The sequence below is a fragment of the Lissotriton helveticus genome, chromosome 11 (assembly GCF_964261635.1).
Source record: "Lissotriton helveticus chromosome 11, aLisHel1.1, whole genome shotgun sequence".
Lineage (NCBI taxonomy): Eukaryota > Metazoa > Chordata > Amphibia > Caudata > Salamandridae > Lissotriton > Lissotriton helveticus.
The window spans coordinates 516,831,993-516,858,477 of record NC_136072.1 but is presented as its reverse complement, the minus strand read 5'-3'; the positions used below and the strand labels follow the sequence as shown (position 1 = coordinate 516,858,477).

The 26,485-nt window shown below is 47.3% G+C and overlaps 1 protein-coding gene across 1 annotated transcript in view; it reads left to right on the top strand.

The window, feature by feature from the left end:
- Window positions 1–26,485, top strand: part of UNC5D (unc-5 netrin receptor D) — a 1,369,357-nt gene that overhangs the window by 1,126,438 nt on the left and 216,434 nt on the right. Inside the window, exon 11 of the mRNA XM_078666140.1 lies at window positions 14,811–14,895. Coding sequence (XP_078522266.1) covers window positions 14,811–14,895 — 85 coding nt within the window. The remainder of the gene's footprint in view (window positions 1–14,810; window positions 14,896–26,485) is intronic.

The following is a 26,485-nucleotide window of genomic DNA, read 5'->3' as shown; positions in this document are numbered from 1 at the left end:
TATATATATATATATATATATATATATATATATATATATATAGATAGATAGATAGATAGATAGATAGATAGATAGATAGATAGATAGATAGATAGATAGATAGATAGATATATAAAGATATATATAAATGCAGCTCAAATACAACCATATTGGCTAGTCCTATCTGTCCAAGCTAATAAATGCCTTCATTCCTAACTCTCCATGAAAGTTGTATGTCTCCCGCGTTTCTTCAAGTCAACCTCGAAATTAGAATATTGCACAGACACGCGGTGCGTGTCAAACTCCACTGCTCCCCGCCCCACGAGGAACCACTCGCAAAATACAGATAAGCCCCTCCCTGAAAAAGGAGCCTCATTTCGCATTTTGCCAAGGTGGCGTCAGTGAGCCCTGAAGGAAGCACTTCAGTGTAGAGCGTGAATCATCACAGTTAATGATTTTTTTTTAAACTTCAGGCCTTTTCCCTCACTTTTATTTACTTATCACACTGCCAACAGTGTTTGATGTGAAGATAAATACGCATCTGATAAAAGGCTTTGAGGGACTGCTTCTTTACTCACAGATTGTGTGCTAATCTTTTTTTAGAGGACCAAAATAAAGGTTAAGTGTGGACTGCAGTAAAAAGTGTGGGTTTAGCCAAATAATGCAATTTTTAGTAGCAGTTTTAAAGTGAGTAGAAAAGAAGGGTAATGATCAGTGGCGATTGCTCACATTGCTTGGTGGTGGGTGAGGGTAGGACAAAAATCAAAATGGAAGAGATAATTAAAATTGAACTTACCTGCCACTCTGACAGCCGCCTCCCTCCTTGCTCCTTTCTCCCAATCCTCGACTCCGGCTGCACACTGCGCAGGTTCCCAGACGCAAATGCAGGCACTTCTCTCATGCTGGGAATACTATTCCTCGAATTAGAGAAGCGCTGGGATTGGTCTCAGCGGTCTGGTTTGCCGCTCAGACTGTGCCTGGGAGCTTGTGGTATTTCTCTTACCAGGTTGTGCAACACAGCTGGGTTGGAGAAACCTAAGACAGCCATCCAAACTGACATGTAAACTTACAAGTGCCCACCCTCCTCCCCCTGCCATGCCTGTCACACAGGATTACCTGGCCGCGCCCCGTTAAAGACTCAAGTCAAGTCAAGTTAAGTCAAGTTAGAATTTGTATAGCGCACTACTCACCCAGAGGGTCTCAAGGCGCTTGAGGGAGGGGGGGGGGGGAGCGTTACTTATCGAATATCCAAGTTTTGAGTTGTTTTCTGAAGGAGAGGTGGTTCTGTGTAAGGCGGAGGTGGCGCATAGGGCGCGTCCGCTGCGCGTGGACGCTGCGCGCAAATGCATCTGTCATAAGTGGAGAGTGGAGGGGGCGGAGTGAGGGAGGAGCAGCTGGGAGGCGGGAGCGGGGTGGAGAGACGGGCTAGGAGGCACAACAACAAGATGGCAGCAAAAACAAAAGTGAAACAGGACGAGATTGGGGCACAGTCTGGGATGTCGCTAAGATATGGGCAGAGGCACCGGCACAATCAGGCACAAATGATTACAAAAGCAGTGCGAGCAATGCAATATAGCGCTACGATATCAGTCAGCCACAAACAATAATACAAGCAATGAGGGCAATGCAATATAGCGCTACGATATCAGTCAGCCACAAACAATAATACAAGCAATGAGGGCAATGCAATATAGCGCTACGATACCAGTCAGCCACAAATGATAATACAGGCAATGAGGGCAATGCGCAAATTGGTTAATGGCAGCAATGAGCACAATAGCGCTACGATACCAAGTGACCAGGGAGCGTGTGGGGAGCGACCGCTTCTGAACGAGTCAGGACGGTCACTCATATTTTCGGCTGTCAGACAGCTAAAAACAAAATGACAATAAAATGCTTTTATTATCTATTATCATTTTATTTTTCATCTTTTAGCAGGGGGGCAGCACTCCTCCCCGTTACGGTGGAGCCGCTCCTGGTAACGCCCCCACTTAATGTTGGAAGACTTGTGGACAGGTGTTTGCGCGATCACAGCAAAGGTTTCTTTTCCTGGCCAAGTTACCCTTAAATTGCAGCGATGTATGGGACTGTTTCATCTGTAATTCCAAAGCACATACTCAGAATAGGCAAACATTTTTCATGCAGAACTAATAAGCACTAAGCACAGATACTTTTTGCATGAAAACCCTTCGCTCAGTGTGAAATGTCGATGCACTTTAATACACTTAATGCACCATATTCACCAGCATTATTCAGGTTTTGTTCTGAAATAAGAGAAAGGCACTGCAAATGTTCATGGCCATGACCGTATTAGGGAATGCAATGGAGACCTAGCAAAGATGCTCAAACCAGCCCTGCTACCTTTGTCTCCTCACGCAGTGCCTCTCATTCCATTCCATCCATCCATCCATCCATCCATCCATTCTCTTTTTTCTCTACTCTCTTGTACTTCTCTGACCAATTTCACTCAACCTTTTCCCCATTGTCCCTCTTTTCTCTCTGGTGGTGCTCGGGAAAGTGACAGAGAGGCACCAGCAGTGGCCTCCAATTTCTCCAATGGCTCCGGCCACTCCAGAGAAAGACCACAATATCTGTTCTAAGTGGCACTTATGAATGTGAAGCATCAGCGTTTGTTGCAAAAAGTCTGAAATGTTTGGTAAATAACCAGCAAGTTTTGCATGCATAGTTTCAGCTTTTTTCACATACACAATCTGACTCATCAGCAGATAGTCTTTGTGACTAAAATGTCATGGACTTTACATCACAAACAATCTTTGGGCCTCATTTACTAAATTTCGATGCACTGCAGCAAAACAAGCCTTCTGGCTGCACTGCCGTGCATCGAAATAAAAGGGCAGGAATATGCCGTATCATACAGCACATTTCTGTCCATCTCCCCTGAGCCGGCACACAAACAGCAGCCATGAGTCAACGCAGACACTCATGTGCCATGGTGCAAGGGTGCCTGCTTTGCAGGGATGATTGTTGTTGTGCAGGAAGGGTCACCTTCCTGGACAAAACAATAATTTATGGCGTTTTGCTCCTTCTATGCATGCTGCAGAATGCAGCGCACATTGAAAGAGCCAAAAAATCAGGAGAAATGAAAGTATTTCTCCTCATTGTGCCACTCCTACGCCTCCCCAGTGGCTCCGGTGCATCTAAAAATATGACGCAATGGCAGAGCTATGAGCTTGTAAAGGATGCTCTTTTTTTTACATTTACCACATGTAAACCTCACTTTATTTTAGTTCACAATTTGCCTTAAACTTTTCTTGACATAACTGTGTATTCTGTGATATTTAATAGACCAGAACAAGACTCCTGTTTTGGCTTGCATATTTAAGCGTAGGCAAAGCCAATAAGTCTCACCTATGAGAGAGCTATTGACTTTACCAATGTCTTTTTGTCAAATTGTACAGCGTGGCTGCTATTCAGAATGGCTAAAGGTTAGTGGCATGGTGCAGAGTAGATTAGTATAGAGGAGAGTGTAGTAGACTGGCATGGAGTGGGTGGAGTAAAACAGAGTTGCGTGGAGTGGGGTAAAGTGTTGTGGCATAGATAAGAGTGGTGTACAGTAGAGTGAAATATAGTAGAGTGACGTAGAGTAGCATAGAGAATGGTAAAGTAGAATGGCATAGACTGCCATGGTGTAGCATAGAGTGGCATAGAGAGGAGTGGAGTTGAGTAAAGTGGTTTACAGTGGAGGGGCGTAGAGTAGAGTGATATAGATAGGACACTGAATTTGCTTAGAGTGGAGTGGTGGAGAGTTCTGTAAAGTGGCATTGTGTAGAATGGAGTGGCGCACAGTGCCATAGATGAGAGTGGAGTGGCAGACAGTGGCAAAGAGTGGAGTAGCATAGAAAACCGTGGCATATAGTTGTGTAGAGTGGCATAGAATGGAGTGGTGTAGAGTGGCATAGAATGGAGTGGCGTAGAGTGGCAAAGGGTGGAGAGGCATTGAGTAGAGAGGAGAAGCATAGAGTAGAGTGGCATTGAGTGGTGTAGAGTGACATAGAGTGGAGTGGTGAATAATAGTTTAGAGTGGAGTAACTTAGAGAAAAGTGGCGTAGAGCAGTTCAGTTGTCGGTGTAACTAAAGTATAAATAGAGAAAGCAGATAGGGTGTGTAGGAAAGTAGGATCTGCTTCTTATGGTTATCCCCACTTTTTGCTTCATGTGACACTGTTTTTGACTAGTCTGACTGGGATCCTGCTAATTAGGACCCCAGTCTATCTGCTTTCTCCTTTAACTGTTATGTTATGTACTAAGGTACAGCCCAGATTGTATAATGGGGTACCCTTGTCAGTCCCTAGCATATGGTACCCATGTACCCAGGGCATAGGTATCCCAGGGGGCTCCCATGGGCTGAAGCATGTATTATGCCACCCATGAGAGGCCTTTGAAAATGGAACCGCAGGCCTGCCATTGCAGCCTGTGTAAGTTGGTGCATGCACTACTTACTTTACATATAGGTTTACTATATCTAAGGGTGACTGAACTTAATACCTATAAGTCACCCCTCTAGCAGGCCTTTACAATCCTGAGGGCAGAGTGCTTGGTTCTAAGTGAGAGGGTGCCACTGCATGAGCAGAACACCCCTGCAGCCTACAGAGTCCATTCTCCCGGGTGGTCAGTGTATCAGCCATTTATGACATATAGAGTGGCATTATGCGACCACGTACTGACCAACTCTAGAATGGCTGAAAGTAACCCTATCGTATTTGGTGTCAAACATTGTGGAATGAAGCGAGGTTCAATGGGTCCCTGATGTTCCCGGTACCAGCCATCTAGTTCCGGGCAGCACAAAATGATTGCTGCCGACCAGATACACATTTCTGCCCTCCTGCTACTGAGCCAAGCTCGAGCAGAGGAAGGTGGAACAATAGGCATCCTGTCACGGGGAGGTGTGACAACCTCCCAGACAGGATTTAATGTGTTCGGGCTGGGTGGGTGCACTTGCCAGCGACCAAAATTCTGCATGAGGGGCACATTTGGTGTCCCTGTGCATTGTCCAGTTCAAACCAGTCCTGGGAGCCATTGGCTCCTGCTCTGGTGCGAAACTGGGCAAAGGAAATGGGAGTAACCTCCCCATTGTCCTGACCCTTCACTGGGAGATTTACCTGAATCTGGCCAACCCTCTCCTGTGAGTACAAAAGGGCTTACCTGCCTGTAGGACCCTAGATTTGACATGGACAAGATTCTGATCAAGAAACCACTGACCTTCAACCGACTAGACACTCTGGACTTTGTTTGGGTCTGTCTTAATCTCCCTCTCCGACCAAAGCAACGTCTGTGCCTGTGCACCATACAGGCTCCATGCAGGACCTGTGGAGCATCAATGACAACTGAAGACATCTCCCTTGGAGTGAAGGAGTCACTCCCTTGCAACAGCAGGCACCATCACGATTGACAGGTCTGCTGCTCCTGAGCTCCTATAGACTCTGAAGGCTCCAGCAACACAGGAGGTGGATTTCTACATCTCTCAAGGTCCAACCTGCCCTCTCACCAAGATTGAGACCAGAATCCCTTGTGGGGGCTTCAATACCCGTACCCCTGTGCACCATGCTCATTTGCAAGTGCATATGCTTGATGGCGTTCCTGAACAAGTGCACTGGGCTCCAAGTAGCCCCAACCTCTAGCAACATTTTTTAGAAAGAACTTTGGCCTCCTTGCACCGAGTACTCTGTGGGCTGCTGCTTTCTGAGACTGCTTGAGGTCCCCTCATCACTCCTGTGCCTATGGCCTGTAAGTTCCCTTGAGGATCAACACTGCTTTCCTTGGGCTTCCCTTATTGCTCCAGGCTTGCCCTGACTCCCCAGTGCTTGGTGAGCCTCCTGGACATTGTTGGTCTGAACTGCAGCCTTTCTTGACCTTCTATGTGGGTTGCGGTTGCCAAGGCTTGTTGTGCTCCCACCAGACCCCGACCCCTCAGCACTTGACATCCTTTGTGGGAAAGTGTGCATCTGGCTCCTGGTTGTCCTTGACATCTCCTGGTCCCTGTGACTGCAGAGTCAAGAACTCCCTCAACGCACCTGAAGCACCCGACATCGTTGGGCATTCGTCTACCGAGCCCCTGGTCACTCCTGAGTGACCCAAACACTGTCACCTCTGCTTTCAGGTACACTTCAACAAGAATCCACCTTTGGATTCCATTGGACACTTTTCTCCTTCCCAGCAGTGGCTCTTCTTCGAAGTCCTCCATAGAGATCGATGGCGGTTTCCGAAGCCACTTCAGACCTATGAACCCAGCTTACCTGCGATAGGCAACTCTGGTACTACGGTATCCACGGGTGGGGTGGCTCTCCAGCCTCCTAACTTGACTTCCACAGGGTTTCTTCAATGTCCATTGGGAAGGGCTCTTAAAATGTAAAACTTCAACTGCGACTTCCCCATAGAATTGTACAGAGCACGTGGTCATGTTCCCAAACTGCACCTGTCCCCTGTGAAGTCCCTACTTACTCATCTTGGGTGGTCCCTTGGGGTCCCAGTGATTCTATATCCTCTAGACACTGTCTTGACTCTCGAGTCATGGTTCTTATACCACTATTTTAGTATATGGTCTGGTCTCCCCCTGGAGCCCACTGTATATTAGTGCTATTTACTATTGTTTCTGTGCTACAGTAATGTGTGCTTTGTGATTATCTACGAATAAAAGATACTGTGTCATACCAGAGAGTGTTCTATCAATAAAAACATATTTTTATAACTACTGTGTGGTTCTCCTTTCAGTTAACCAAAGGTTGAATTCTGGTAAAACAAGATGCTTAACATTCCTTCTAGACTAAGCCTGAAGGCTGCTCTCCACAGCTAGCACTTAGATAGCCTTCTAAGGTTATCTTTGACCTCTTAAATCACCATAAGTCAGTCAGTCATAAGCTTTTATTCGATATGCAAGATATCTTATAAGCACACTTACAATACAGTCATTTACAATGTACAAAAAGCATCACTTATAGAAGTCAGTGTAAAAACTCATTTAAAAAAGATAAGAGGACATGAGATGTCCGGTAATAATTTAACTAAAAAAAGAATTAAATCGCTACTGACAATCTCTTACAACGAATAAGCCAAAACTGTTTTAAAAATTTCGCTATTCCACATACAATTGGGGGGGATGTGTCCGTAGTTAAAATGCGTAAAGCTGCTAAATGGCTACGTGTACCCATGTTTCGGCAAAGAGGTTTCAGCCAAAAACTCCTGGGCCTTGCATAGTCCGGGCATTCAAACAGGACATGCGCAACGGACTCTATCTTACTCGGGCAACAAGCACAATTGGGGGACGTACGGACAGCTGAATTCCAGTTTGATACCACAGCACCAAGTGGAAGGGAACCAACCCTAAATTTAAAATAAAGGGCTCGGTCAAAGGGGAGGGTAATTAGATCCAAGTAGGGCTCAAATACCACAATATCTTTAACTAGTAAAAAGGCGGCAGTAGACTTGCAATGGTTCGAGTTTGTAATTAGGTGCTCCGCAGCCCATTTCCAGAAAAGGGCTTTAACAACCTCTTTCGGGGGGGCTGAACGTGATGACCAACAGTCCCCAGTCCGATTTTCTCCATAAGCTTTTTAGTGTCTCTTAGCCATCTTATTTTTGCCCAGCCCCCCAGGCTCATTATTTCCCCCAGGCCGTCAGCGTAGGATTTTAACTCTTCACCCCTCCAAATTCGTGTCCATAAAAGGAGAGGGCGAAGCAGAGCTTGATCTTTGATGCTTTTACAGCCAGTATCCAACAACACTGGTACAGATGGTGTGCTCAGGGGGATGGCAATAATTGATTTTAGTAGCTTACTCTCCGCTGTCGCCAGAGCGTCCAATCTGCAGTGGCCCCACAGTTCTGCCCCATACAAGGCTGATGTCACTACCTTGGCCTTGTAAATTTCAATTACTGGGGTGAGTGATCTCCTGGGTGAGGCCCGGAACTCCCTCATGAGAGCCCCTCCTACTCTCTTGTGGTTAAGGACCATTTTGTCTATGTGGTTTGCCCAAGACATTCTATCCGTTATCCGAATTCCGAGGTAATCGAATTCGGATACTTTCTCTAGGGCAACAGAGTTAAGCGTAGGTGGGCGGCCCAGTTTCCTTGGTGGATTTAAGACTAAATATTTAGTTTTGTCCACGTTTATTATTAAACCTTTTGCAGCACAAAACTCCTGGAAACACGTTAACAATTTCTGGAGACCTTGGGGAGTCTTCGAGATCAAAAGCGTGTCATCCGCAAAAAGCAGGGTGGGGATCCGGACTCCTCCGAGACAGGGGGCGTCGGCTGGTTCTTGTTGGAGATGTTCTACCACCCCATTCACATATAGTGAAAATAGGGTGGGCGCCAGGACACAGCCCTGTCTTACACCCCTAGACACTGGTATTTTCTCAGTGAGCTCTCCGTTTTTACCCCAACGGACCTGTGCAAAGGTGTGGACATGGAGGCTAATGAGGAGGGACAAGATGTACGGGGGTAATCCCAACTCATAAAGCACCCTCCATAGTTCTTCCCGGGGGACTAGGTCAAAGGCAGTCTTCAGGTCTATAAATGCCAAATAGAGACTACCCTTGCCTAGTTCCACCACCTTCCACCCCAGAAGTGCCAACCTAAACACCTGCTCTATTGTCCCCATTCCAGCACGAAAACCTGCCTGAAAGTCCGATAGGATTTTATTCTCCTCCACCCACTGGAGGATCCTTCCGAGTATAGCTTTACCAGCTATCTTTTGGGTGGAGTCTATCAGACTTATGGGGCGGTAGTTCCCCGGGGTTTCCCTACACCCTTTTTTATAAATCGGGACCACCACCGCCCCTTTCCAGGATTCTGGCACTGCCCCTCCCATCATGATTTCGTTGAGGAGAGCGGCAATCACCCTTCCCCATTCCACTGGGTATGCCCTCATAAGATCCCCCGGGAGACCGTCTGGGCCCGCTGCCTTGGGGGGTGCTACCCACCCTATAACCCTTTCAATCTCTAAGGGAGTGAAGAGATCATAGGCGTGAGGTTCAACTACTAGTGTAAGGTTCAACCCAGCATTCGGTTCCCCATCTGGAGGGAGGTATAAAGCCCCAAAATGTTTTACCCAGTTTTGAGGCGGGATGTTGCAGGGTCTCATAGCTGCATAGGGTTTATTCCGTGTACCTATAAGATTCCAAAAAGCCCTTGAGTCCCTACTTTTACTAGCTTGGAGCAGGTCTTTCCAGAACTTGTCTTCCCACTCCCTCCTAGCAGTTTTGAGGGATTTATTGTAGGCCTTCCTTGCTTCCTGTATGTCACTGCGGGGTTTATGCTTTACTGCCTCAACTAACTTTGCCTTGTTAACCCTACATGATTGGGTATACCAACCATCATCTAGTTTTTTAGATCTTTTATTACCCGACTTACTAGAGTGCGAGGTGAACACATTAGTCAAGGCCTCTACCAAGGAGACAAAGAGCCCACTCACTCTACCCACCCCATCTAGAGGGGACCCAAGGGATGTCACCGCGTGCTTTAAGAGGGATGAAATTTCCCCTACCCTTGCCTCAGAGAGGACCAATTTCGCCCATTTTATTCGTCTACCGCAGAGCGAGACTTCAGACTCATCGGGGGGTGCAATTACCGGGTTAATGTTTTCCTTCCTTACGGGATGCCACCACTGGTCCATGCTTAAGGAGAGTGAGTTGTGGTCGCTTTCAGTCGTGGGGACCACCAGCATGTCCCTTACATAGGTCCATAGGTATACATCTATTAACAAATAATCTATCCTAGAGGTGTGTCCTGGTCTGTTATACGTATGGGCCCCCCCCCTATCCGAGGTTGTCCTCCCATTGGCTGCCCTTAAATTAAATTCGAGACTCAGGGAATATAACTGGAGCGCCACTTCTGACCACCTCCTGATCGGTGGGATTTCCAATGCAGGGATCCCCAGCCTGGCATCCTCCTCGTCTTGTTCAAGGGCAACGTCCGAGCCCAAAGGCTCGAACGTACAATTCATGTCGCCTGCAACCAATGTGCGCATCTTGTGTGGGGTATTCTTTAGGATGGTCTCAAGGAGAGATATTACAGGAGACTTTCTCCCGCCCTTAGTCCCACGGGCATAAACATTATAGATATTTAAAACCAGTCTTCCCCTTTGATCTATTAAGGTAATATTTTGGATATCCGGGCAGCCTGTGGGAAACTCATCTATTCTGCAGTCTAGAGAGGCTGCAACCCAAATGAGAAGGCCGCCCGAGGGATGCCCTCTCCCTGTTTCCGAGACTTGAGCGGGGAAAAAATAGGAAGAGTATCCCACCCTATGGACCGGCACCAGGCTCCATGTCTCTTGAAAAATACACACAGAGTGCTCATCAACCCAAGCAGTAAAGTCTGGTAGAGCCAGCTTTCTTGCAATCCCTGCGACATTCCAGCTGAAAACCTTAAATACTAGGTCCGTCACAGCTGAAATGTCTCTGGGCGCAAGAATATCCCCGTCTGTGGTCCTCATCAATAATGTCTGGGGGGAGCAAGGATCTTGGGGAATAACTTTAGAGGCTAACATCCCGCTAGTCGAGAGAGTTTGGGTGGGTGGTTCTCCAATTGGATCTACTCTACTCCCAATTTCCAGTCAGTGGGGCCTTAAAGCCCACAAATGATTCACCCTTGTGCCCCCCGTTGCCCCTGCCCAATGTGTCTCCGAATTTTGACAGAAATCAGGGGAGCTTAGGCTTTTTCCAGTTAAGCTAACAATTTGCCTGGGGTAAAAATAGGATAGATCTACCACTTTAACCCCTGGTGCCCCCATATTTTTAATCAGAGTACAGATAGAGGGCACTACTCTTGGGTCTTGAAAATTTATAATTATGCAATCCCCTTCCTGAGTTTTTTTTCCCTGCCCTACCCACCCAACTCTACGGGCACTTAGAATGATCCCATCTACACCCAACGGGATTGGCTTGTTTGCCTTCAGCCAATGGATGCACTTGTTCTTGAGTGATTGGTGGTTTTCCATCTGGCCTTCCTTTAAAGGGGGAACATTTACCATGACAACAACAAAGGGTTGGCAATCTGGCGGAAGGTTTACTGGAGGGATCCGACGTACTGGATTTCTAGGGACCGATAGAATGGTAGCTGGGGCTGTAGGTTGGGACATAGGTCTAGAGGTTTTCCCTATCACTAAACCTTGGGATTTGTCGTGTGTGCCAGACGTTTGGATATCTTTCGCTTTACCACTAGCTATCTGTGGCTGCTTTTGTGGGATAGGCTTGAGCTTGTTTATAGCAGGCTCTAAGCGTGCTGGTGACCCCTTGCGTTTTGGCCCTGCTTTGGGAGGGGGAGAGGATTTAGGAGCTGGAGTTAATGCACTATTAGGGTCAACCTTCTTTAAACAATTTGGGGGCTTAGGGTCTCTCTGGGGTGGTAGTTCGTTCCCCTTTGCACCCATGTCCTGGTTTTCACTCACTCTAGCTAGTTGTTTAAATGTAGTTTTGAGTGAGTGGAACCCGTCAAGGGTTGATTGCTCTAATTTGTCTATCCTCGCCCCCAGACCCTTAACCTGTATTAGTAGGGGCCTCAAGAGACTATTTACCTTCTCGAGGATGTTTTCAATGATTACAGAGTCAGTGAGCTTAGGAACATTAGTGGTGTTATCGTCTGTGCGTGGCCCCTTGGAGGAGACCACAACAACCCCTTCTATGTCAACTTCATTGTCTGAAGACCGGCCCCTTGCATTTCTCATATCAAGTCCTGAGTGCTTTCTTACTCTTTGATAAAGAGCGGCCTGCCTGACTAGCCTACCCTTTTTACGTTTTCTTGCCTTTTTACTTATAAACCTATTATCCTGCCTGGTTTCGGGAGTTTGAAAGTTTGGGGACACCCCATCTGGGACCCCATCTGGTATAACTATGATGGGGGAGGGCGATTTTGGAGATAGAGGGACACTAATGGCTTCGTTTAGGGGTTTAGATGTTACGGGTGGAAACAATTTACTAAGCCCACCATCTTCTACAGTAGCAGTTGGGAGAAGTGCGGCCAGATTTTCCAGCCTATCTATATTTTGCCCTATTTCCGCCAACTGGGGAGGGTCTATAGAGTCGCCAGAAACACCGGGTAGGGGAGCGGAATGAACCCGCTCACTGGCCGGTGTAAGCGACTGGGCGGCAACCCCCAAGGATGAACGTCTTGAAGGGAGGTAGACCTCAGATAGACGCCGCTCAGACATAGCAATCTCCTTTTCTATCACCGCCGCCACCCGGGTAATGAAACGGTCCATTGATCCAATAACAGGGCTCCCAGCAATGGACCCCCTTTCACCTTCACTCCTAAGGAGTTTTCCAGAGCGGGTAGACATGATTGCAAGGAACACCACGGGGCCTCACACAGGCCGTGTCTACACACTGCTGATGAGGAGGAAGGGGACGTGGCCCAGCCCAGCCTCTGACAGCCCCTGACTGCCACAGACTGCCCGCCCTTTGCTCGGGCTTCGCTCGGCGTCCCGCTTGCGTCCGGCTGAGCGACGAGCTGTTCGTAAGGTAGGGGGCGTTGCAGGCGGGGGCGTGTCTGTAGGTGGGCGCGTCCGCCTGTGCAGCTGGGGAAGCAGGGACTCCTGGTCTTCCGAGTCCCTGCTTAGCGCCGACGTGCTGGTCCTTCCAGGCGCCTCCCAGTGACCAGCGCTTTTACCTCGCCTCTCCCTCCTTCCAAGCCGCGAAGCGGCACCCGCGGAGCGGGTGCGGCGAGAGGCAGCGGCAACACAGGACAGCCCAAGAAGAGTCAGACCCGAGAACACAGGGTCAAACGGCAACCTCCACAACTTTCAGGTGGGTCCCGCAGGGTGAAGAGAACACGCGCCTTTTCTCCTGGTCAGGCGGGGACGTGTCTGTAGGTGGGCGCGTCCGCCTGTGCAGCTGGGGAAGCAGGGACTCCTGGTCTTCCGAGTCCCTGCTTAGCGCCGACGTGCTGGTCCTTCCAGGCGCCTCCCAGTGACCAGCGCTTTTACCTCGCCTCTCCCTCCTTCCAAGCCGCGAAGCGGCAACCGCGGAGCGGGTGCGGCGAGAGGCAGCGGCAACACAGGACAGCCCAAGAAGAGTCAGACCCGAGAACACAGGGTCAAACGGCAACCTCCACAACTTTCAGGTGGGTCCCGCAGGGTGAAGAGAACACGCGCCTTTTCTCCTGGTCAGGCGGGGGCGTGTCTGTAGGTGGGCGCGTCCGCCTGTGCAGCTGGGGAAGCAGGGACTCCTGGTCTTCCGAGTCCCTGCTTAGCGCCGACGTGCTGGTCCTTCCAGGCGCCTCCCAGTGACCAGCGCTTTTACCTCACCTCTCCCTCCTTTCAAGCTGCGAAGCGGCACCCGCGGAGCGGGTGCGGCGAGAGGCAGCGGCAACACAGGACAGCCCAAGAAAAGTCAGACCCGAGAACACAGGGTCAAACGGCAACCTCCACAACTTTCAGGTGGGTCCCCTTAAATCACCATAAGGGATGTTTGGACTGGTGCAAGGTGCTCACTTTAATTAGTGGACAGCATATACCAGGCCAACTGCTCTCAGGGTGAAAACAACATAAACAAGAAGTCATATGCCTGTGTTAAAAGTAGGAAAGTGCATTGCACATTCAGGAATAATACCAAAATGCTTAAAAAATATAATAAATAGTGCATTACAAAAATATGAGGACAAACAAAGATGAGTAAGAACACCTGTACTTGGTCTATGCTCCAGGGGAACTAACTCAAGAAATAAAGGGAAATCTAGCGAAGCTAAGCAACCAATAGATTGCAAATGAGAGTGACAATGAAAACAACTAATGGTATGCTGTGGGCGGGTTGTAAGCCTAATGAATTGCATTCAATACGTCTCACAGCACATGTGCTGTGTAGGTGAGACCTAAAAATATAATGGTTTTGTTGACTCCTGGGAGGTTTTTGTGCATATATTTAACTACTTACAAGTTATATATAGCTTTCTAGGGATGTGTATGTGTAAATCTGTTTACATCTACATATTCCTCAATTTTCATGAATGTCTGTGTGGAAAAGAACATCCTTTAGTGTGGATGCTTGTGAGCTCCCATACCTAGTACAGATTGAATCCTTTAATAATACCTCTGTGCCATGTAGCCTGATCTCATTCCCCACCCTAGCCTACAGATTGATTTCTGAACCCACATGTCGTCCAGTGAATGATTTCATGCTGGCAAAATGATCTATAGCCTCCGCAGAGACCATGATTTGTAATCTCAGTTTCTGGCTTGATTTTATGCTCTGGTCTTTGAAAACATTCAAGTATGCTATAGTCCGGCCCACTGGAATTATGCAGCAGGGCAGGCCAAATTATGTTTCAGGGTTGATTACATCATGTGGCAAGAAAGTCAGGTTATGCAGCATAATTCAGCATATTTTGTTACAGTAGTATTTCATTCTTTTACAGTTGTTAATACTGTTTGGTGAAAGGTTTAACCTTATTAATACCAGTTTAACACTCAAAAAGAGCATTAAGCAGCTGAAGGGTGACCAGTCAACCTTTCTGAAGAGTCTTCACTGAGCAAACACATTGCCACATTTGTATTAACCTTTGATCCATTTGACCCAGAAACAAAATGTTTTTGTTAACTCTGCAAATTATGCGGCAGACGATGGATTGTGTGGCAAATGCATCAACTCTATAGTGCTATGGAAACCATCACAACTGCAGAATCACGTGATACTAGTGGCCCTGGCTACAGTGGTTATTCAATTTAACAAAAGCATTTTTGAAGCAAGTGAATTTCTAAAAACAGATCTTATAGTTGTGAGATATGCTATAACATTTTAGTGGGACACATACCTCTCATTGTCCGTCTGAATAATCTGCAACATGGTAAGGTGCTGACTTAATGATGTCCTTGTTGTATTTCAGGAGTCAGCCTACTGATACCACTAGCAGCGGTGCCGGAGGAGAGCTCCTGTGAAATGTACATGTCCATCAATCAAGGAGAACCAAGGTGAGGTGTGGACAACATACATGCACAACAATCATTTTGTTATTCTTTGTGTAGGACTGACACAGTCATGTTTCGCACTTGGGCTTCTTGGACTATGTTGTCTTCATGACCTAAATTGTGGGCTATGGTGTTAGAGTTGTCCCACCTCCCATGGGCGGCGTGCCCGGAAATTAAAGGCTTAACCAAAGAATTTGTTTTGATTTTTTTCTGCTGAAAAGGTCTGAAATTTGCCCTGTATGCGGTATTCTACTTTCAATAATTTTACTGTTAGGATCATAGCTCAGTGGGCTGAGCTCGTCACGACCGTTAGAACGCTCAGGTGCGGGGCTAATTCCCCTGCTGTGCGGGGCGTTCTAAGGAACAGGCGTGGTCATGACGACACAAGCTCCGTCATGAGCACCGGGGCGCTGTGCGCGCCCCCCTCCCCCCAGCACAGCGGGGGAATCGGCCCCGCAGCCAAGGGGTTAATGACATAAGTTGGAATAGCACCCTGGGCATACTGTACATCTGCATAGTACATAAGAAGCCAAATTTCAAGGCATGGAGAACGAGGTGTCCCAACCTGAGACAACTGTGAATTATTTTTGTGGAAGTGAATTTTGCCAATTGGTCCTTATTTGAGGCAACGGAAGTAACCTTGAGGTTCAAAGAAGTAGGCATGAGTTCACACACATTCTAAAAGTGTCAGTGTTACTAACAATTCATTTAGAGTTGATAATTTAATATAGAATTTAGTGGGGAGGATCTTTGGATTACTCATTCAATGCAAACACAGGCCTGGAGATGGTCAGTAGGCAGATAGGCAGACTTTCCATGGTTTCCGGAACTTTAGATAGTTAATGTGTTTGGATAGTGATTCAGTGATCTTATTCCATCTGTGAGTTACTTGAACAGAGAATGCTCTGTCTTCCATCTAGAAAGTCTTTGTCTGAAGAATCCCCAAACAGATGGATAATTCAGAGCACAGATATTGAACAACAAAAAGACTTTGGGTTCATGTAAAGAACGAATGGACCCACCCCTAAATGACTTGTCGCCAACTATCTGATAAAGAATTAGGTTACCAAGTCTAAGGTTTTTTCATAACTACTAGCCTCTTGAAGGTTAGCATTAATGAGGGAATTTTCTACTATTTGCTTTATGTAACCTTCAACCACCTATAGAAGCCGATCATCCAAGGTTACGAAGACCTTTGACTGTGTGTCCATTGCTGGATTAAAGCACTCTTGATGTGGATGATGATGATGAAGCCTATCATTGGAATCAATAACCACCTGAAATTAAATGTATGCCACTTTTTCCAATAGTTTAGATAAAAATGCCACCCGTGCGGAGATTGGCCGTAAAGGCCTGTTGCCAGCTAGCAATTCCACACCCCCTGCACCTGCAGCCTCTAGCCAACTTTCTGCACACTGCCCCCACACTGCCCAGGCCCCAAAGCCATACAGCCAAACGTGAATAGTAATCCTTTCCAGGTGATACCATACCCGTTCCCTGGCTTGGTGATTTCTCTACTGCTAAAGTTGTCCAAAATTACCCATGGTGTTCTTAATAGCTATGTAAGGCAGAGCTGGGCCTTTCAAGGGCACACACTTGCCATACCAATGCTATTACAGTGACAGCTAACTAAATAATGTATAGCATTTTTTGGGTCTGGCTTGGCAGTGACATAAGCCAAACCTATTGGCCTTGCTAATGCTTGTTTGTGGATGAAAGAACTGCGGTACATTAGTGATATGCCCAGGATCACACAATTGTGATGAAATAGGGAATAGAAGCTAGAACTGGCTTCAAAGACCACTATTAACCTCCAAACTACCTTCCCTCTTGTGGGGACAAACTGTGAATGCATGTTGGAACGAAAGAGAGCCCCGTGTTTCATTACGCATTCCTGACAGATGCCGCTAATGTTGGCAGTGGATTAGGGGGAAATACATTCACTGGTCTCACTGCACACTTTCGACTATTTGCCAGGTGTCTGGTCCCCAGCACTCAGCATAATTTGCCTTGTGCCCTGTGAACTTAGTCCTCTGAGAAATGTAAGTCCAGGTATGACCCATGTTAAAAAGTTCATCCCCTAAACTCCCACCTCCAATATAAACTATCCCTTATGATAAATGCCACACAACTCACTTCACTTCCGCCCTTTCATGCAATGCGAATTATAACTACGTGTCTATTAAAATTAGTTACCGGCACTCGCAGCAAAGCCCCCTTGTGTACATTTGTAGTGCTGAATGGATGGCAGCGGAGGAGGACTCTCTTTCTGTGCCCAGCTGTCGAGCCTCAGCCCAGTTCTTCCTGCAGAAGTGCTACATGCAGCCCCGGCCATGCAGGTAACAGCGGTGGGGCCACGTGAGGGGGGAATTCGAGGGACGATGCAGAAGAAAAATGTGAAATACTCCCCTCACGCTGCCCCACCGCATGCACAATCTTGAACCGGGATGATAGACACCGCTTCTCTTTAGTATAAGCATAGCTTCGCTGAGGCACTCCACATCACCCGCATGTAGGAAACTGTATATTCTATCTAATCTCTTCCCCCTGGCAACCGGTCCAAAAATGATTTCTTTCTCTTTAAGGTGCCCAGGGCCAGCTATGCTGCAAAAACGGCCCTGTATCAAAATCCGCCCCCAGGGACCTAAAACCGTCCCCCACCCGTGCAGCGCACCAGGGGATTACCCGGTGCCCGCTACGGCCAGTCCGGGCCTGAAGGTGCCTAGAATTTAACTAGTAATTCAGCATGTCTTTTGTGTCAAATTAGAACAGTATTTGCATACACGCTGTAGAGATGCGCTTGCAGCTTTGTAGGCTAATGATATATTGGGCAATGCGTTTGCAGCACAATGTTTTGTTTATTGCAGTACATTTTTTGTAAAATCGTGACCTCTTGCTGAGAAAAATCATGGTATAATATGCGCATGGTAATGCAGCCAATGATGTGTAATACAACTGTAAGGAGACTTAACTACTCTGGAAAAATTAATATTAGCTTCAGAGGGCAAGCCCACCCGCCAAACAAAAATAAATCTGCATAACATTTTAAAATGTACAGCATACTAAATCCACAATCATAATCTTGCTGTGCATGCAATTTCTTTGGACTAAAATAACTGTTAAAAATCAAAAGAACTTCATGTGCATGGTTCTCAAATGTTAGGGGCTTATTTATTAAAAAGTAACTCAGTGCAGCAAGTCACTTTTCTGCGTTACAGGGAAAGGGCATGAATGCACCGTATTCAACACAATAGCGGGCATTTCTGACTTTTCCTCAGTGCTGGAGCACAATGGGTTTACTAGTGCCAAGTGCCTGGTGCAAGGGTGCCTGCCTTGCATGCAGGATTCTTTTTGTGAAGGAAGGGGAGCCTTCCTGTACAAAAACAATCCCCTGAGGCATATTCCTCTTTCTATGTGTATGCAGCACACATAGAATGAGGAAGTAACGAGGACAAATAAAAATATTTCTCCTCGTTACACCTTCCCTGGGAAAGTGTAATATTTTGGCACATTCTCGGGTCTCACAGTAATGATAAATTTGGGAATGCCTCAAAATCCTTGTGAGTTGTGTGGGAACACCCACGCAACGGCCATGGAATGCCTCCCTGGAGCACAGTAACAAAACACAGCGATTTGTGCTGCTTTGCATTACTACTGATTAATAGTCACTCAGGGCCATGGAAAGTGGCCTTATGTGGCTTGATAAACTGCATTTTAGAGTTTGCATCGTGCATGCACCACATTGCATGGTGCAAACGCGACTCAAACCCTTGGTAATAAATGTACCCCTTTGTTCTCTGTTTATTGTGTATCCACTTTTTCATAAAAAGTCCGAGGGGTCGGACAGAGACCCTACTCTGTGACTAACTCTGGGTAAACATTACTGAGCTCTGTCTCATACTACGAATATCTCTGAAACTCTATTCAAGCCAGATGACCCTCATGCCAGTTCCAAGAGACTCCACACAAGCCCCTGTCTTTTCCTAGAGACATGTCTTGGACCATCTTACCAGGGGCATAATGCAAGCCCCTTCAGCCCCTTCGGTGCAGGGGGGCAACCCTTTAGGGTCCCCTCAGCCCTTCAATAGGGCCCCATTTTGCCCGAGAGCAATGGATATCTGTGAGACAGTGGAGACTAAGGGGCTCCTCTTCCCATTCTGTAAGAGGGGGCATCATTTTCTGTTACACCACCACATCTTACCTTAGGTTAATTAGTACAGGCAGAGCCGGCCTTAGCTAACATAGCACCCCGGGCTTAGGCGTAAAGAAATCAGGCAACCTTTTTTGATGATAGTGAATTAAAAGAGGCAGCAGGGAGTCTTTTGTGTTCACTGGTCAGTACCTGGGTGAGCAGTGACTCGCTCCTAAGCACATAAACATCCCAGACCTCCCCCAGCTCACCTATATCACTGATAGCTTAGCTGTCTCAGCAAGATGATGGTTTTGTTGATGTGTGTCAGCAGGGATCAGAGGGTGAAGGGAGGGCAAGGAAGGGGGGCTAAAGAGATGGCAAGGAGGTGGGGGGGCTAAAGGGATGTTAAAACATTGCGCGCTGTATGATAATGAAAGACTAAAACCACTTTAAACTGGCAAATCAGACAGAAACGAACAGGCAGGGACAAGGTTAGAGCAACATGAGAAGGGCACTGCTGTTGGCATAACCTTAATTCACACAGCTGCATGCGCCCCTCAGAAAATTAGCACCCTGGTCCTGGGCCTAGCTCGCCCATGCCAAAGGACTGCGCTGATGCACGGGTATCACCTGAGTAGGTGCCACATAAAATTGACTGAAACGGCCAAACTCTTGTTCTACATCACTGTTAATAAGTGTCAGGGAAAGGTGGGATCCCTGGGGGACCCCACAGCATAGGGTAACCTAGCGTCCCGGATTTGCCGGGGCAGTTCCGGTTTTTCACCAGCTGTCCCAGCAGATTTCAGGAAATTTAACTCATTAGTAAAATTGTAGTCCTCCTTCTATTTTTGGGAAATGTCCCGGTTTTTGGCTTTAAAATTCTGGTCACCCTACCACAACATAACATAGACTTAAGTGAAAAGGGCAGGAGTACTACGGTCTAAAGGGAATCAAGGTCATTTGATTCACGGTGGACTCTACTCTATCCCTACTTCCTTCAGAGTGCCTCCTCATTCAAGAAATAGCCCCATTTCCCTAAACTCATTTCGTCTCTGCGGGTTTCGGATACGCACTTGCCGCATGCCCATGATTGGCTGAAAGAAAGCTGCCTTTGCACGCGCACGCGGCAAGTTTTTACCGCGTTAATTTCCTCAGCCTCAATCGCTGCACGCCTCTTTAGTCTCGGCTCTTTTTCTGTCTGGCTATTCAGTCATTAAGACCTGAAAACATTGATGCGCCGTCTGTTTGAAACCCCATTTATTTCAAATCTCTGCCTGCGCCGCACTCACTCTTGGACTGTCAGACTCCCTGCGAGCTGCAGATAGATATTTTAGCACTTGCGAGGAGAAAACAAATGCTTGGAGGAAGAGCGGCTTCTGAAACAGATGGTCTAAACAGATTTTGATTGCCGCGTTCCCGGCCAATTTAGCTTGGAATGAATATCCGCATCCCGCGCGACATCGCTGGACGTACGCGTGCCTTTTCTTGAGGTACTGAGTGAAAAAAATGGGAGGCAAAATGGAGGAGAACCGGCCGAGCTCAGATGGTGACCCTGGCTTCAGAGAACTGTGTGTGCCCTGAAAGTTGTATGTTGGAATCCTAGCAAATCTCATTTGGTCTTTCATCTTTCCGAAACTGATGAAATATGTCACTACTGAGTTGAGTAATAACACGCTATTTCCATCGCTTAGATCCCACGGTGGGGTTCTAGTACAATAAACTTAATCATTGGTAATATATCGTTTTAGTATAAAAGTGATGCCTAATTTGTAATAATTAAATTAAATAAATAAGTTCAGGGGCCCAAAACTTTTCTTGGGACTCTGCCTCCACTCCCACCATTAATGGGTCCTGCTTCCACCAATGGCATCACAGACTGCTATTGGGCCCCTTCACTTAATTATGACCTTTTAGCCAATAGAATGGACTCAAAGCACTGCCTTGCATCCAACTTGAAGGCTCATGCTTACTGCATAATAAGCAAACAAAAATTCGTACACCTAGAATGCAAATTGCTAGTTCCTAAAAGGCCTAGCAATGTGCCCCGTGCCCAGGCTTGTACTCTGGGTGTCCCGTAAGCTCTCCATCCACCATCTCCTCTGCCACATCAAAGCCACACATCAGCAATAAAGGCCCATAGTTATGTATAGTGTCTATTCTTCGTCAACTCTACCCTGACTTCGCCCTGGGAGGATCCACGCGTGATGGGTGTTTGCCCGCTGTCCTTTGTGTGGTCAGCCTGAAGGAGTCAGCCCAGCTGGGTTTAAGTCCAGGTTTGCCAGGTCTCTGGGTCGTGCTTTGCATGTATCACACCACAGCACAGGCCAGATCTATCATGTACGGTACTCCCATGAAGGTGGCTCCAGACTCAGTCCAGTCCTTCATTCTGGCCCAAGTGGCTCGCGGCCAAAACTTGATCTTTGCGATACCACACTCAATTAAAATGCCATTGCCATGTCTGTAGCCTTGGGCCATTGCAGGACTAGGTAACTGTAACTGTCATGGACTTTCATCCACCGGTGGTAAGATGTCTTCTAGCTCCTGCCATCACTATAGTGCTGCCACGCCTGAGCCACAACAGTTGTCTACTGGCCCAATGGATAGCTAGTCCTGGTGCACAACCCCTGCTAGGAACCCACCTACTGCACAATAATTATTGCCCAACCTACCACATAGCCACCTCAGATTTAATTTAACCACTCACCACTCAATAGCACTCAGCAGACCAGTAGTCATGAGCCAAAAAGTACTTCATAGTTTTTTTACATGTTTAACTTTTGCACAATAGTACTGCAACTTAAATCTGAAGCGCATTGTGGAAATGGCTCTGATAAAACTGATCTCACTCACAAAATTATAAAGCCCAGCCCACCACTACCATCACAAAGCTCTGGTGTGACATCTTTCTATCCTTGGGGGGGATGAAACCAAATGAGAGCACATGGCTACCGCCCAAAGCAGTGGTGTAACATAGGCCCCCTCAGCCCCTACAGAGCGTGGGGGCCCGAGCTGCAGGGGGCTCCCTCAGCACAGTACTCTGGCCTAAGAGCTCCTGATTCAATCCAGGGGGGGCTCCATGTACCTTGCAGGAGAGCCCCCTCAAGTTTCGTTATGCCACTGGCCCAAAGGACGCACGCAGGAGTGCTGGTGGGGAGTAGTAAGTGCTGGTGTCAACACCAGCAACTACCGGCTCAAATAAGTTCTCCATATAGGAAAATTAAAGAACATTGTTTGTCCTTACTGGTCCACAGCAGCAATATATTCTGCCAAAAACTGGACTGTGTAGAATCCAGGGAGCCGTTTTTCCCAATTATTTCCTGAATGCACAAAATGCTAACTTTTTTCATAAACCTTTTTATTGCATTTTTGACAACAATAAAAGACAGTAAAAGCATAATGCATGCAGACATTGTCATATTCCAAGCATTTTACATTTGAACAAATGGGGCCCTCAGGCCCTGCCAAACAATCAGTAACAAAATTAAGCAATACAGTAAAACAAAATAAAGATACACCCACCAGTAGCACCATATCTCATAGTAGTCAGGATACTGATAGCCCCCCGCCTCCCATCTCTCCTGCCCCCCTGCATTCGTGATACATTCATGCTATAGATGATCTGACTTCGGCATCCAGGGACCCATCCTAGTGGCCTTGTGAGAACTCGACCAGGAGGCAGTAAGATGCTGGCAATTTCCCCGGCTAAAGCTTCGCCAATGGCCCCCCAATTTGTCCACCGTGATGTCTAAGTACAAAGCTTACTTGTTTTCATCCGAATGAGTACAGTGTAAAGTTTACTTGTCTTCATCCAAGGGCCATTTTAAACTCGTCACTCACTGGAGTCTAATGAATCAAACGCCACCTTGGTGGGCCTCCCTGCTCTCCAAGCTCCACCAGCAACTCCACAGGTGCCTGATCAGAAATTGCACACACCACATCTCACCTATCATGTAACCATGAGACCTGTGGAGAAGGAAATAATCTAATCTCGAAAAGGTCTTGTGTACCCCAGAAAATGTGTAACCCCTTTCCGTGGAGTGACAAAACATCCAAGCATTAAATAAACCCTTCTTATCTATGAAACGGGCTAACCCTGACGGGGTAGGGAAGGTCCTAAGACTGTAGAGGAACAATCCATTTGTGCATAACTGACACCGTTCAGGTCTCCACCCAGGATCCAGGACTCCACCAGGAACTCCAAAATAACAGTGCATACGGTGTTCAGAAGTGTCTCAGACAGAGGAGTGGGTGCGTATACATTGTGTAGGGAAAATCGTTTCATGAAGAAGGCAAGATATAGCCACATAACATCCAAGTTTGTCATGCCTAGCCTGAGTGTGTTGGAACAGGACCTGCCCCTTCAGCAGTATATCAGGCCACTGGACCTCCTGTGGAACCCAGAGTGAAGCACCCTTGTGAACCCTATCTGAGCTAGGAAGGGACCTTTGTTTCCAATAAGATAGGTTTCCTGCAAAAGCAGGATATCTGAACATGCTATCTTGGCAGTTCTCAAGACTGCTCCCAGTTCTTTTTTAACAGTCCATTGACATTCCAGGTGAGTAGCCTCAGGGACTCCGGCCAGCCCTCCTGCTGACTCCTATTCACCATGGAACCTGCAGATCCTGATAGGAGAAGGACAGAGGCGGTGAGTGAGTGTGGGAAGTATGAGTATAGCAGTGGGCACTACCAGTTCAGCGTGAACAGTAAACTTGCAGTAAATCCTAACTCTAACCCCTACTCCACCCTATACTTCTAGAACTGGAAGTACCTGTCGTTGGGTCAACCACTAGGTGTTGCCAGCTGAGTATACAGAAGTCCATTTCTCCACCCAAAAGTTGGATGTTGTTTACCCTAACATATCACCTCCCCAGAGCAAGGCTCAGAAGCCCATAATCAGAGAGTTGTCCGAGCTACAAACTGTAAGGGAATCCCATGTTAATCAGCAAATTATCAATTATGTTACCGGAAATACAAGAAGCCTGTCAATTTTTTTTGAGAGGGCCATTTGTTTCTAGGGGACCCATTAGGATTTAGGATCAGGTTTATTAGTTAGTGGAACATGGCTGTCGGAGGCAGTCTGACGATCACGGATCTCGGTCCATTTCTTGAGCACGGGAGCCTCATCTATGCTGGGTCTCCCAGCACAGCAGTCTCAGCCACCACTCCTCTGCAGGAGCCTCCTGGTCAGAGGTAGAGTCACGTCTGCAATGTGGGGTGTCTTTCTTCAGGTGAAGTCTCTCTCCTAGCCATTCCCATGCAACCTCTGGTGTATCGAAAAACTGGGATTTGTCCACAAACAACACTTTGAGGCAAGCAGGAAATAACAACACATATTGGACCCCCATAACCCTTAATATCAGCTTGACGCTTGAAAGGCGTGGCATTGTTGCTGCACTATTAGAGTGTAATCGGGAATGGTCCTAACCTGTGACGATTCACAGTGCAATGAGGCCCTCATTCGCAATGCCTGCAGTATGCATCACAATCTTCATAGTTCAATATGCGGCCAATTATGGGCCTCTGCAGAGACTCAGGTGGGGTCCACGTTCAAGGACTTGTAGTTGCGCTCCACTGTGAAACACGAGGAGACCAAGTCCAGCGGTACCCATGTTTGAAGCCAGGCTGTAATGAAATCAGTTGTGTTTGGGTCTTCTGTCCTCTCTGGAATCCATACAATGTGAATGTAGTTCCATCTAGAACAGCCTTGGGCGTCTTCTGCTCGGGTCTCCAACAGTACCACTGTACGTCCCAGAGTCTTCACCTCCAATTTGCATGCATGCAAGGAGTCTTCCACTTCAGATATGCTGCTCTCGGTTCCTGTGACTATCCACTGTATTGTGTAGATTCTGAAGTATAAGTGATCGGTCTGTTTTAAGTTCACCTCTTTTCACCTCAACTGAGGAGCAGTGATCCTGAAATGCCTGCAAAATGGGAGATACATCGGACAGGTGAGATTCCCTTCCCTGCACACCAGTATGTCCAGATGGTTGCTCCACAGGGGAAGTGGGATTCGTAAATGTGTCGATCTTGCCCTGTAGCGGAGGCTTTGGTTGTTTATCCGTCCCCATGGTACCTTGTATGAGATGGGATCTTCAAACTATCCTGCTCCAATTGGCCCAATCTCCTGTCAAAGTGCTTAACACTTTTGCAGGACCCGAGCAAGGCACACTCCAGTTCAAGCTACATGGCCACTGATAGCTACCAAGCAGATGGTGTGGGGTCAAACAACTGTGCCTCAGGCTCTGCGCCCTGCCCTATTGGCACTGTAACCACTGTGCCCCAAAATGAACTCCGAGTGGCCACTTCTAGCCCCTACTTGTCTGTGAACCTCCAGGCTCGAACTGCGGCCTGATGCTCCACTGACCCCACCAGCAGAAGGAGGAGGGAAGGCCAGGCCCCCCCAACCTCCCGCTGAAGGACTGCTGGCTGACGGGGCAAGGCCACAGGCAGTCGGTCTGTCAAGCATGGGCCTCGAGACACTCTCCGGTGACACTGCCGATCGAGGAGACCACCAGCTGGCAACTTCTGACCCTCTCCTATCAGAGGACTCCTCAGCATCGTTACTGCCCTCACCCATGGCCTTCGGAACTCAAGCAGGCCCTGGGGAACTCTGCAATGTTCTAGCACTTTCTGCCCAACCACTTGCCACTGCACCCTTTCTCTACCACTAGCATCCTGTTAGGCTTCGGGGAGCAATAGTTTGCCATATTTCCACAATTTCCGCTATGGGTGATTATGGATTATGTTCGAGGTGGCGGGAATTCACCAAAGAGCAACAGTTTTTAGCCACCGAGATGCGCCTCACAGAATTCTAACGTTTAAATTCCATTCTAGCCCAACGAACAATAGCTGATCATTTCATCCAAAGTGGCCGATACTTACTCCACCCAGTGATACTGTCTACAAAATGGAAAGCAATAAATAGGTGTGCATCACTAATCCCGCCAGTTAGTTCCACCACAAGAATCAGCCTATGAGCAGTATGATTTAAAGAAAACAAAAACAAAAATGGCCACAGTTGACCACTTATCTTGGCTATGAGACTTAGCTCAGTTTCTCTCACTCTCTCACTTTTCCTCATGGTACATGATATATTTTATCTATATAGTTCTGCTTTTTGCTAAAGCTACCAAATGCAGACTTCATTAAGAGCACCTTGATTATTTAAGATTTCAGGATATGGCTTCCTCAAACTAAGGAGGCCATTTAGAACCTGGCAAGTTACACACCAGTCAACCAGGATGGAATAGGACCCAGTCTTCCTCCAGCAGAGGACTACTTTTCCTAATTCTAGATACCCACCTTGCCTGGTGGAGATCTTTGTGCCTTCAGTGCATCTGTTGATGCGTTGGAAGTCGTGAAGGTGCAGGTGACTGATGAGCAGGTGCCATAGCTGTTGGGCTGGCTGGAGATACATTTCTTGGTATTGTTAAGCAGACTCTCTAAGTGAGAGCATGTTTT